General features: G+C 37.8%; 1 protein-coding gene across 1 annotated transcript; it reads right to left on the bottom strand.

Annotated features, from left to right (window-relative positions):
• Positions 1–6,296: 6,296 nt before the first annotated feature.
• Positions 6,297–12,810, bottom strand: LOC131349422 (putative C-type lectin domain family 20 member A). The gene is made up of 6 exons (XM_058385081.1): positions 12,679–12,810; positions 12,170–12,219; positions 11,267–11,659; positions 10,751–11,092; positions 6,948–7,042; positions 6,297–6,768 (listed from the first exon to the last, which is right to left on the bottom strand). The coding sequence occupies exons 2-6, from the start codon at positions 12,204–12,206 to the stop codon at positions 6,661–6,663; spliced, it is 975 nt and encodes a 324-aa protein (XP_058241064.1). The 5' UTR covers positions 12,207–12,219; positions 12,679–12,810; the 3' UTR covers positions 6,297–6,660.
• Positions 12,811–13,656: the final 846 nt, after the last annotated feature.

Raw genomic sequence — 13,656 nt, 5'->3', positions numbered from 1 at the left:
ACCAAATTACCTTTGTTGCAGCCACTGAAACAGACAAAAAGAGAGACGGACTTATGCCACAAGTTCAAGTGGGGGACGTAAGCCCTATAAGCCTGAACAGGGCACAGCAGCTGCACCCTCTCCTGGAGTGGAGGGCAGAAGGCCTGCAGAGCGACCAGTAAATAGGTACTTTGGAGATTCATCACAGCCTTGGATGCATAATGGCCTTGACCATACCAGGAGTGAACTCCAGACAGACGGAGGCCTGTAGATCTCCTCCCCTTTGTAGGGAGGCCAAGCACATGGTTTGCAGCAATTGCTGCCACATAGACCTTCAACATCGATGGTTATAGGCCCTTGGAGAAGTATTTCTGCAACTTTAGGACTGTACCAACAGGGTAGTTATCTGGGTCCTGATGATGGAGTTTGCACTAGAGGTGAAAGAGCCTCCATTTCAGGGTGTACTTCAAGAGTATAATAATGTAGCCTGGGCACAGAATCACACAGACTCTAATCTAATCTAGTCAGTGACTCACCATTGTAGCATATGAAGGGTCTTAGGTCAGCACAAATATAATCCATCCAGGTTCCACTGGAAATCATTAGAACACAGGATTCTCTCCCTACATAAGTATTAGAGTCACCAGGGTTCCAATTTGTATAAGTAACATTCTTCAGTGGGAGCTCGTTTAAGGACCAATGCCAGCTATTGATATCGTTGTACACTCCAAACCAGACAGGTGACGCCAGGCCTTTGCTTATTGCTTCATTATTCAATCTTACCCAATCTTCATCAGTTACTACTGTCACCAGGTCAGTGTACTTCTCCCGGCAGTAACTCTGGACCATGTGCACTGGACCATGTTGTGGGTGTCTTTATTAGGTAATATTTATGATGGACTGTTCGCACGTGGGATATATCAACTGTGACAAGACCTGTTATTGATATAATCAGTAAAATTATACAGGTAGATAATTACATATAGACATTACTAATAGCTACATTAAAGTAGTCTCAATCAAATCCTGAAGTTCAGCCTGGTGTTCTGTTCTGTTTTAGTGCACACAACAAATAGAAAAGTGCCTCCTTCTTTGCTTTTCTTGCTTCCTAATGTGTCACTCCAAAGACATGAGGAAAGGATACAGGGAAAGGAACCAAGTACAGTAGGAATCACAGGAATACATGTTTACCAAATGAAACCTCCTCACGTACTGAGGTATCTTAATTTACTGACAACTTGTTTCTTGGGGACAAGTGAAGTACAGTCCTGTGTGCTTACAGTTACTTAAGAAATCTTACTGCAGAAATATGCATGCATCTGACATTTTAACTCCAATTCCAGTCAGTGATTTAAATTTTATATTAATTAAATTCTATCATTTTAATTTAATTTAAATTTTCACAATTATTTTTTGTGAAATTATGAGTAATTATCAGTATTTTAAACTATCCCAGAAGATGACAATTTAGGAAAATTTAGGAAAACTGTATTTATAAAACACATCTGTAATATTCACTCATTGAATATTGAATATTTATCTTTGAGTAGCAAAAATTAAAAAATTAAAAAGGCTCTCACCAATAAAACAGAGGAGAAGAAAAAGATTCAGCTTCATGATCAATGGATAGCTGTAGAATCACAAATTGTACCTTCAATATAAAAGTACCAAACACACACACACACACACACACACACATACACACACACACACACTATACTATACAGTAATACCTTGACTTATGAGTTTAATTGGTTCTGTGTCCGAGCTCGTAACTCAATTTGCTCGTATATCAAATCAAATTTCTCCATTAAAATGAATTGAAATGCTATTAATCCGTTCCAGCTCCCCAAAAACCACACCATTTTTTTTTGTTACATGTTTTTAAATAAGAAAGATGTACTTTATAAATAACAAATAATGTATTTTTTTATACATTATTTGTTATTTATAAAGTACATCTTTCTTTTTATATAAGTCTGTAATTGTATTAATTATGTAATGCATGGCTAAGCTTTAGTTAGCTAAGTAAGCTAACATAATCAACTCTTGAGCAGCAGTCTACATTAACGTTACTGATGTTATACAGCAACGCAATAACCCAAGAGCTCAACTTTTATTGTTGATATTTGACCGGTCACCAAGTAACATTTCTTTTTCATAGTTTTTTATGTAAAGCAGAATCAGATTACTGCACAAACACTGTAACTGTCCATCACACACCAAAGCATTAGTTACTAAATACTGAAATATTGACTTTTTTCTCTGAATCTGTAGAGCAGCAAGTGTCTGTTAAAATGAATCTGCTTAGATCCTCGCTGGTCATTTGTTTAAAACTGATTCCCAGGACACAGGAGTGTCCAGCACACATTAGTTATTCTGTATGAGTGACCAAGTCAGACTGTCCCACTGTAGAACTTATTTTTTTCTGTTGTGATGTTTATATTTTCATTTTTAAGCACTTTATGTAGGAAACAGTTTACACGCTACAGACCCTGTCTTTATGTAAGGGTCAATTTTTGGGTAGTGTCCATGCACAAATACCTGTGCCATGTAAACACTGACACACACACACACACACACACACACACACTAAAGTGTTGTATCATGTTTTAACCAGTTACTATCTTAAGTATAATATAAATCTTAACAGGAAAAGCTAATTGATCTCAAGTCCTGCTATTTTGCAGCTCCATGTTCCCCTTGCACTTCTAGATTTAGAAAAATGTTAACTGACATCTGTATCATGTTTATTTTTCAGAACAGGCATGTGTAAGTAGAGTGACATTCTTCTCACATGAAATGAATAGGTAATTACAAAAACATTAGAGCTTGGATACAAGTATAAGTACATTTGGATACATGTACTTTTGTGCTTTAACTTAAGTAGAAATTCAAATTAAGTCCTTCTACTTTTCCCAGATTAATATTTTAACTAGATTATCTCTACATTCACTTAAGTACAGGAGATGTGTACTTTGCCCACCACTGCTATGTGCTGAATCAGTTATAAATGGTTAAAATGACAAGAAAAGCATCTATTCTATTTTTATAAGAAAACTGTAAATTAAGCTGTAATTGTAATTAAAGTTTCAAGCAATTTTAACAATTGAGGAAAGCACTGAACAATGAAACCTACCTGTAAGATCTGAACCCTGGTATTTTTTTAGTAGCTCTGTTTTAGATCTTCACTGTTTGCACACAACTCTCTGAGAAGCTTATTTTTTTGCCACCCGTCCTCTTTTGTAAGGTGAAATTGTGACACGTGACGTAGATGAATTTCCATCTTGCTTTAACCTTTCCTTAGACACGAGACACCTTATTTAACCAAAACCAAAAACAAAGACCCGTCTTCTTCATATTTCAGCACAAAAAGGAATTAAAGTAGTTCATCAGGTTCCTTTAGTGTGGAATAGCCATGTGCCAATATCCAACATTCAGCATGTAGAATATGATCATGGCTGATTTATAAAATCATAACTGCAGTGAGATAAAATCTAACCCATTAGGAAACCAGAGGAAAAATGCAGAGGCATGTTAATCATAATGATTTTAAAATGATGGATCTAAAAGGGAGCTACAGAGCATTCTAATCATAAAGGAAGATCTACATGATGTGTTGAAGGTCAGAAACAGGTCAGGACTAGATTCTTACACCTTACCATGCGAGGAGAAGTGCACTGTGACTATTTGAATGCATTTTCTTAGCAAATTAAAAGTAGCCTTGCTCTCCAGTGTTTGATTAATGTGTGAAACAAGTTTTAACACTGCAGTCTACAACTACCTGTATAAATTTAAATAGCCCTCTTTTACATAAGGAAGGAAGTGTTACCAAAGACAAACTTTCATTGTCACATGTTACACAATGTCTTATAACAAAGCTGTTTGCATAATAAAAATCTGCAGGATTAACATTAGAGAAAATACTTTTGTCAGCGTAAACCGCTATAGATTTAATGTAAACTAATGCAAAGTTGCACTTTGCTAATAAAGAACAAGGTTCATTAAAATGGCATTACATTCATGAAATAAAATAAGGTCTGTCGTCATCCAACATCGCAGATAATCACAGTCAAGTGCGTGTGTGTGTGTGTTCTAACTTTCACACTGATATCTGCATTTCTACTGCTAAATTTTATCCCACACTATTTCCATAGTATTGTGTATGTCATTGTCATTCCTGACCTGCAGTTGAGCCTGTAATCATCAGATCCTGACTAAATATCCAGCAGTCAGAGTGTAAAAGCTGGGAATTGGAGTCAGCACTTCTGTAGCTCAGCTTGTGGGAGTATTCCTCAGATTTTACCAAGTGTTCTGCTGAATCACATTGTAACACGGCAACTGGCAATTTCCTCTCCAGGCTGCCAGAGGGAGCCTTACTTATAGTTTACTTCCTGGTTTCTGTATATTCAAACCATGCTCATGCCATTAGAAAGTGTGATGTATTGTTGGTTTTGCTATTTACTGAGACGATTTTTTTCATTGCCATTGTTCTGTCATGTGTTTGAGGATTTTGGATTGTGTGTTTGGCACCTTTGCTCTGCAGATGGCTTGGTTTGGATTATTTCATTCTTTGCCTGTTTTGATGATTTTGAGCCTCTCTGCCATTTTGTATTGTTTGACTGTTTTCTTTTAATAAACTCATATTAGACTCCATGTTACAGAATACTTCACCTACCATGGATCCAGTGAAGATGCCACAGTTTCACGCCATTGTCACTAAATTTGACAGGTCTGGCAACTGCTACCAAGGGTTTCTGCATCAGTGTGATATATTCTTTAGTCTTCAACCTGGAGCTTATCAGGAGGAGTCCACTAAATGCACTTTCATGTTGTCACTCCTCACCTTCAGGGCTCTATATTGGGCATTGGCAGTTTGGGACCAGGTCATTCAGGTGCATGCTTTTTTTGACACTTCTCACAGCTCATTTGCCAACCTGGGTTGACCCTCCTTTCTGCCCCCACAGCCTACAACTACCTGTGTGACTACGCTTCTCCAGTGAAAGTTGCCACGTCTCTGCTTTGGTGGAATCAGGGTCTGCCATAAACCTCATCCACTGCCAGCTGTTGGAAGAACTCCAGTTACCCACTGTACCATGCACAGCTCCTCTAAGGATCATGGCAGTATGTGGAGGCATGTGCCATCTGTGCTCAATTCCTGGGAATGCCCTGGCATTTTGTCACTGACTTGCCAAGTACCCATGGTTCCATGACCATCAATTGCTTCTCCAAAGCATTTAAGCTGATACCATTAAAAGCTCTACCCACAGCTATAGAAACTGCCCAGACACTGTTCAGCCACATCTTCTGAAACTATGGCTTCCCAGAAGACACTGTGTTTGATCAGGGGTACAACTCACTTCCTAAGTCTGGAGAGTGTTAAAGTTTGAACATCAACACCAGCTTAACATCTGGTTATCACCCAAAATCCAACAGTCAGGTGGGATGGATAAACCAGGAACTGGGCCTTTATCTGTGCACATATGGCAGCTGTGAATAATAGCAATGGAGTGAGTTCCTGCAAGGGGCTGAGTATGCTCAAAATTACACAGTTCCTGCCTCATACCATATCTCCTTGTCCTTCCATGCCTCCCTGCTCATGCCTGCCCACACCAACAAATACTCACAATGCTGAGGCCATACCCCCATCGCAACTGGACATAGATGGCTCTCAGAGGAGGAGGGGCTGCTTACAGTACTTCGTGGACTGGGAAGACCTGGTGAAAAGATCTTGAGTGGATGCCAACAATATCCTTGATCCCTCATTTGTTATTGAATTGCACCAAGCCCATCCCAACTGACTGGCACTGAGACCCAGAGGCTGACCAAGGAGAAGAAGGAGAACACCAGGATGTGTTCCTAAGTGCAGTATTCTGTAATTGAGTTACCTGCACTCCACCAGAGGGAGCCCTGGCCATAGTATTGAAGATGTCTGGGTCACACCACTCAGGTCCGAGTTGTTTTATGGTTTCAGTATATTTAAAGCATGCTCACGCTATTAGTCAGTGCGGAGTATTGTTAGTTTTGCTACTTACTGAGCTGTCTTTTATTGCATTTGTATAGTTCTTTCATGTGTTTGACCTTGTGCTTATTGTTTAATTGAATTATGATTTTGGATTCTGTTTTTGGTACCTTTGACCTGCTCTATTTGCTGCTGATATGTTTGTTGTGATGAAGATGATGTAATTATGGATTCATCATAAAACACCTATATTGAATTAATACTAGCAGGTCTTAATGAGCTTAAATCGAAAAATGTATTATATCATTTATTATTTACTACATCATGTATTTTAATAATGCCTTTAGGTACAGAAAATAGAAAACAAAACATTGAGAGCAATAATTATATGTACATGTGTAGTGACAGAGGTAGAAGAAAAACTGTAAAAGCAGGAAATATATTAAATATGACAAATCAACACACACACAGGTTCCATTACATTATATATGAAAAATATTCTGCTGCGACACCTATACATTAAACCCAGTTATCCAGTATTTTAACATGTTCTCTTCCATCATCATCATGTCAAGTGATCATTTGCAGGAAAATCTGTATGTTCAAAATTAAACCTCAATCATAAAAATAACATTTGCTGTTGAGGAGACTAATCTAATCCTCCTACTGATTTAAAGCGTAAATGTTAACATTTCTGTCAGGTTGCAGTCTACTTTACATTACAGATCATCTTTGTTTCTCTTCTGGAAGATGTTTCCATCTGGCTGCACCCTCCAGGTCACTGTGGTGTTCTCCAACATGCCTTTCTCTGCCAGTTTCTGTTTTACCTGATGATCAGAATCAGGGTTAATTTACTTAATATCAGTCACAAATGATAACATATTTCTGTAATAACCTTTAAGCTTTCTATATTTAATGCTACAGGAACTCGGTGTCTCCCACATAAACACTCATTAAACATAAACACCATAACTGTGTCTGTGTTTCTACTAATCCTGAGACTCACCTGCTCTAAAATAGACGACTGTACAGCAGGATCTAACACACTGCCATCAGACTTCACCTGCAGTCTCACTATCTGCTGTTCCCTCACTGGTAGAACTGTGGAACACACACACACACACACACACACACACACACACACACAAGAAAGAGAGAGAAGTGAAATCCCCAGCTGATCTTGATGGGTGGGATGTTACTTAGTGCAGAATGATGTCCATTACCAGACTTGATGTTAGTATGAGAAACAAAGCAGTGGTGGTCAAAGTACACATGTTCTGTACTTAGGTAAAAATAGAGATACCCTAGTTAAAATATTCTGGTAAAAGTCCTTAATTTGATTTTCTATTTGAGTTAAAAGTACTGAAATACTTGTATCCAAATGTACTTTGGATTTAAAAAAGTACTACATTTTTTAGTTTTAAATGTTGTCATTTTTTGTAATTAACTATTAATTTTTTGTTAAAAGAATTTGTCACTCTACTCACACATGCCTGTTAATACAAGGTCTGAAAAATGATCCTGATTCAGATATCAGTTAACATTAATCTAAATCACGGAGTACAAGAGGACATGGGGCTGTAAAATACCAGGACTTGTGATCAGTTAGGTTTTCCTTCTAAGATTTATGTTAAACTTAAGATAGTAAAAAATTAAAAACTTGATAAAACACTTTACCATGTAGATGCTGAAATGACGTGTGTGTGTGCGTGTCAGTGTTTACAGGGCACAGGTATTTGTGCATGGACACTACACAATTAAAAGGACCATTATATAAAGACAGGGTCTGTAGCATGTAAACTGTTTCCTACATAAAGTGCTTAAAAATGAAAATATAAACATCACAACAGAAGAAAATATGAAGTACTACAGCAGGACAGTCGGACTTGGTCACTCATACAGTATAACTAATGTGTCCTGGGAATCAGTTATACACAAATGATGATCTAAGCAGATTCACTTTAACAGAAACTTGCTGCTCTACAGATTCAGAGGAAAAAAAAAAAGTACAAATTCAGCACAGTCAATATTTCAAAACTTAGTAACTAATGCTTTGGTGTGTTATGGGCAATTACAGTATTTGTGCAGTAATCTTATTCTGCTTTACATAAAAAAAAAAATAAAAAAAACCACTTGTTACTTGGTGACCGGTCAAATATCAATAAAAGTTGAGCTGTTGGGTTATTCTGTTGTTGTATAACATCAGTAATGTTAATATAAACTGCTGCTCAAGAGTTACTCATTACGTTAGCTTACTTAACTAACTAAAGCATAATGTAATATCAGACACACCACCCGAAGCGGGAATCCAACTAGAATCTCTGTAGTAGTTGCAATTGCCCACATTCAGTTTATCAGACCCACATGCAGGATAAATTAAAGTGCTGCTTTATTAACAACAAGACTAACACAGGACACTGGACAAATAAAACATGATTAACCAAATGTAATGATAATATGGGAACCTGGAAACATAACAGCACCTGACCAAGCAAACAACAAAAAACAACAAGCACAAAGTGGCTGATATACAGTATCTCAAAAAAAAAAAAAAAAAAAGTGTACACCCCTCACATTTTGGTAAATATTTTATTATCTCTCTCTCTCACACACAGGACTAAACTGTACAAAACTCTCTCTCTCTCTCTCTCTCTCTCTCTCACACACACACACACCTATGTGGACAGACTTATATTAACCCTCTTGGGCATGGAGTTCACCAGAGCTTCACAGGTTGCCACTGGAGTCCTCTTCCACTCCTCCATGATGACATCACAGAGCTGGTGGATGTTAGAGACCTTGCGCTCCCCCACCTTCTTTTTGAGGATGCCCCACAGATGCTCAATAGGGTTTAGGTCTGGAGACATGCTTGGCCAGTCCATCACCTTTACCCTCAGCTTCTGTAGAAAGGCAATGGTTGTCTTGGAGGTGTGTTTGGGGTCGTGTTTGGGGTCAGTATGTCACAGTACATGTTGGCATTCATGGTTCCCTCAATGAACTGTAGCTCCCCAGTGCCGGCAGCACTCATGCAGGCCCAGACCATGACACTCCCACCATCATGCTTGACTGTAGGCAAGACACACTTGTCTTTGTAGTCCTCACCTGGTTGCCCCCACATACGCTTGATACCATCTGAACCAAATAAGTTTATCTTGATCTCATCGGACCACAGGACATGGTTCCAGTAATCCATGTCCTTAGTCTGCTTGTCTTCAGCAAACTGTATGTTGGCTTCCTTGTGCATCATCTTTAGTAGAGGCTTCCTTCTGGGACAACAGCCATGCAGACCAATTTGATGCAGTGTGTGACGTATGGTCTGAGCACTGACCGGCTGACCCCCCACCCCTCTGACCTCTGCAGCAATGCTGGCAGCACTCATACGTCTATTTCCCAAAGACGACCTCCGGATATGATGCTGAGCACGTACACTCAACTTCTTTGGTGGACCATGGTGAGGCCTGTTCTGAGTAGAACCTGTCCTGTAAAACCGCTGTATGGTCTTGTCCACCATGCTGCAGCTCAGTTTCAGGGTCTTGGCAATCTTCTTATAGCCTAGGCCATCTTTATGTAGAGCAACAATTCTTTTTTTCAGATTCTCAGAGAGTTCTTTGCCATGAGTTGCCATGTTGAACTTCCAGTGACCAGTGTGAGAGAGTGTGAGAGCGATAACACCAAATTTAACACACCTGCTCCCCATTCACACCTGAGACCTTGTAACACTAACGAGTCACATGACACCGGGGAGGGTAAATGGCTAATTGGGCCCAATTTGGACATTTCCACTTAGGGGTGTAGTCACTTTTGTTGCCAATGGTTTAGACATTAATGTCTGTGTGTCGAGTTATTTTGAGGGGAAAGTAAATTTACACTGTTATACAGGCTGGACACTCACTACTGTACATTGGAGCAGAGGGGCATTTCTTCAGTGTTGTCACATGAAAAGATAATAAAATATTTACAAAAATGTGAGGGGTGTACTCACTTTTGTGAGATACTGTATATAGGATTGAATATTAGGGTAAATGGGGAACAGGTGACATGGCAGGAAAGCAGAACAATAGGAGGGGTGTGGCACAAAACACATGGGGACTACACAAACAAAAAAACAGGCTATGATGAATCAACTGGGGATCTGTCCCAGTAGCTACAGCCATACACAACAGAATTAAGATAATGACAGACATTCACATACACAATAAAATCCTTCAATGCTGCAAGCTAAAGTTAGATTCGTATTAAAGAAAATGGCCATTATGACTACAACAGAACATGCTCACCTCTATGTTTTTGCAAATATGGCATTGAATTCTTGTAAGAGGAAATCATATGTTACTGATGCAGAGCAGGTAATCTGAATATGAAAGAGTCTTTCTTCTGTTCTACAACGTCAGGTCATAGGCCATGGTGTGCAGGTGACGGGATGGGGTCAGGGTTTTCTTAAATCGTAGGCTACAGTATTTAAGGCTGTGACACTGCAGTTTTAATGCTCTACCGAACCGTTTGTGCTTGCTCCATTTAATTGAAAGCAAAAAGATAAATTGGTTAAAAAATAATGTGTACGCTGTAGCTCGGTTTGCTGTGCTGTAACTGGACAACTGCTTTTTTTTTTTTAATACACATAACAAGAGATGTGGGATAATGTAATGGAGCAGAAATATGATATGTTACTTTAAAATGTAGTGTAAAAGGAAAAAGTCTTAAAAAATTTGTACAAAGTACAGATACTGGAAAAAGATACTTAAGTATAGTAATGAAATACATTTACTTTGTTACTGCCCACCACTGAAACCAAGAAAACACAAGACTCACTGGTGTGACAGAAGAAATAGTAGATACTGTTGCAGGGTACATCACCGAACAGTCCATTATAAACCACTGCACAATTCTCAATTCCTCCATAATTATCAGGTGATCCAACACTCCATGGTAGGTTTGAAGTGATGGTCCCTTCTGACCATTTCCATGTGTCTCTGTAGAGCCCAATCCAAGAATTACCCTGGATATTCCTTATCTGCACTATGAAGTCATTGTCTGAACTGTTAAGAGCACTGGCCAAGTCTGTGTGATGTGTTCTGCAGTAAGCCTGTGCTTGAAGCCAGGTCAATAAAGGACTAGAGATGCCGATGAACTTGTCAGCACCACTGAAATTAGCTGTCAAATGGCAAATAAACATTTTTAGATTACATCGTAGTCAGATAAATTATGTTTATCATCTTTCAGTTTGCAAAGATAAGAGGATATCAAAATATGAAAATACAACACACATTGCCACATGTCAAATATGCATTTTCATTCAAATATGTTGACAAATCATCATAGACTCACCATTGTAGCAAATAAAGGGTCTTAGATCTGTACATGGAACATCTTCCCAGGCTCCATTTCCATTAATTATATCACATGATTCTCTCCCATAGTAATTATTGGGGTCTCCAGGGTTCCACTTGGAATAAGTGACAGTCTTCAGTGGGAGCTCATTTAAGGACCAGCGCCAGCTATTGAGATCATTGTACAATCCAATCCAAGCATGTGATGTCAGACCTTTGCTGGCTGTTTCATTCTTCAATCTTACCCAATCTTCATCAGTTACTACTGTTGCCAGGTCAGTGTACTTCTCCCTGCAGTAACTCTGTGCACTGGACCATGTTGCGGATGCCTTTATTAGGTAATATTTATGATGCACTGTTCGCACGTGGGACACATTTACTGTGACAAGACCTGTCATTGATATAATCAGTAAAATTACACAGGTAGATAATTAAAAATACAGACATTTCTAATAGCTCCATTAAAGTCATCTGTAAATCTCAATCAAATCCTGCAGTTCAGCCTGGTGTCCAGTCCTGTTTTAGTGCACACAAAATCTAGAAAAGTAAACAACAACAACAAATGCTTCTGTTTTGTTTAATTGTGTCTCTTTGTTTGCTTTACTCTCACACTGTTTTTCTCACACTTCTCACACTCCAGTAGATCTGGGGCTGGTTTTCTAAGATGCCCATAAAAACTTACCAGCTAATTTCTTATAAAACAGCACAAACTGTACCTGAGACTATTTTTTAAGCAAAGGCTCATCACACCAAATGTTTCAGCTTTTCTTTGCATGTGCCTAAGACTTTTGCACATAAGCCAATAAAATGCCATCTAATGAGCCAAATAATGTAAATAAAAACAAACACTAAAAAAACAAACATATAAACACAAACACACACACATACATACGGATCTTACCAGTTAAACAGAGGAAAAGAAAAAGATTCAGCATCATAATGACAAGGTAGCTGTGGAGTCAATAATACAAATAATAAGATGCAGGCTTAAAAAATTTAATCAAGCTTTTCATCATTATTTTGTTTGCAAAGGAAATAAATCAACAGGTTACAAAAGCAACTTGTGAGTCTGTTAAATACTTGCAAAAACACAATAATTGATTTTACTTTTGTTAAATCCAAACTTAATGCAGTATGTTAGAAACAAGATTTATATGTTTGGTTCAATGTTTAATAATTCTTTAAAATTCTTTAAAACACCTTATTAAATTTTTCTAAAAATGGTTTCATTAGTTTTACTTAAGAATACTTAAATGAAAACTTTATTATAAGGTTTTAAACTCTAGAAGATTTAATTATTATGCAGTATATAAATTAAATTGTACAACTATCATAAATTACATTTTAAATAATATTCTACTGATTACTTATTTATACTTGGTTTGTTAAACATTGAGAATAAAAACATACCAGTGATATGAAATCTGAAGGCTGGTGTTTCTTCAGTACCTCTGTTTTAGATCTTCACTGCTTGTAGAAAAATCTCTCAAAAGCTTGTGTTTATATTATCTGCCCTCTTCTTAGGGGTGAAATTGTGATACGTGTGGCACAGACTGATTTCCATCTTGCTTTGACGTTCACTTAGACAGCAGACACTTTATGTAAACGAAACCAAATTTTAACCCATCTTCCTCAGATTTCAGTACAGAAAGAAAGTGAAGGAGTTCATCAGGTTCCTTTAGTGTAGAATAGACACAGATCCAACATACAGCATGTACAATATTATCATGGCTGCTTTATAAAATCATCACAGCCTATTTTTGGTAACTAGGAGGCAGCATTTTTGGGCAGTGAGGTAAAATCTAACCCATTGGGAAACCAGAGGAAAAATGTAGAGGCATTTGGATCATAATGATTTCAAAATGATGGACCTACAAATGAGCTACAGAGTATTGTACTCATAAAGGAAGATCTACATGATGTATAAATATCCAGAAACAGGCCAGGGCTAAATTATTACACACCTTACAATGTGAGGAGTCGTGCACTGTGACTATTTGAATACATTTTCTTAGCAAATTAAAACTATCACTGCTCTCCAGTTTTGGATGAACTTGCAGAACAACCTGTCACACTGCTGTCTACAAGTACAGAAAGAAGTATTTTCAGTGTCACAGGTCTAAATGTCACAGAAGGAGTCTCATATTACACAGCTGTGTGTAAAAATCTATGACTAATATTTTAGTAAATCCTTTTGTCAGTGCAAAACTGTACAGATTTAAAGTAAACTAAAACAAAGTTGCACCTTATAAACAAGACGATTCATTTAAATGCCATTACATTTATAAAATAAGGGAATGAAATATTCTCCAACATCCTCACTCACACATAATCACAATCAAGTGCTAACAGTGTGTATTAGACCTTTCACACTGATATCTACATGAC

This window comes from Hemibagrus wyckioides, linkage group LG29 (assembly GCF_019097595.1).
Source record: "Hemibagrus wyckioides isolate EC202008001 linkage group LG29, SWU_Hwy_1.0, whole genome shotgun sequence".
Classification (NCBI taxonomy): domain Eukaryota; kingdom Metazoa; phylum Chordata; class Actinopteri; order Siluriformes; family Bagridae; genus Hemibagrus; species Hemibagrus wyckioides.
The sequence above is the reverse complement of the archived record's forward strand: the minus strand, read 5'-3'. Positions and strand labels throughout refer to the sequence as shown.

Coding starts and splice junctions, on each gene's coding strand:
- LOC131349422 (XM_058385081.1), bottom strand. CDS start 12,206: ATGATGCTGAATCTTTTTCTTTTCCTCTGTTTAACTG. Junction 11,093..11,266: donor ACCCTTTATTTGCTACAATG/GTGAGTCTATGA, acceptor GCCATTTGACAG/CTAATTTCAGTGGTGCTGAC. Junction 7,043..10,750: donor CTATTTCTTCTGTCACACCA/GTGAGTCTTGTG, acceptor TGTGTTCCACAG/TTCTACCAGTGAGGGAACAG.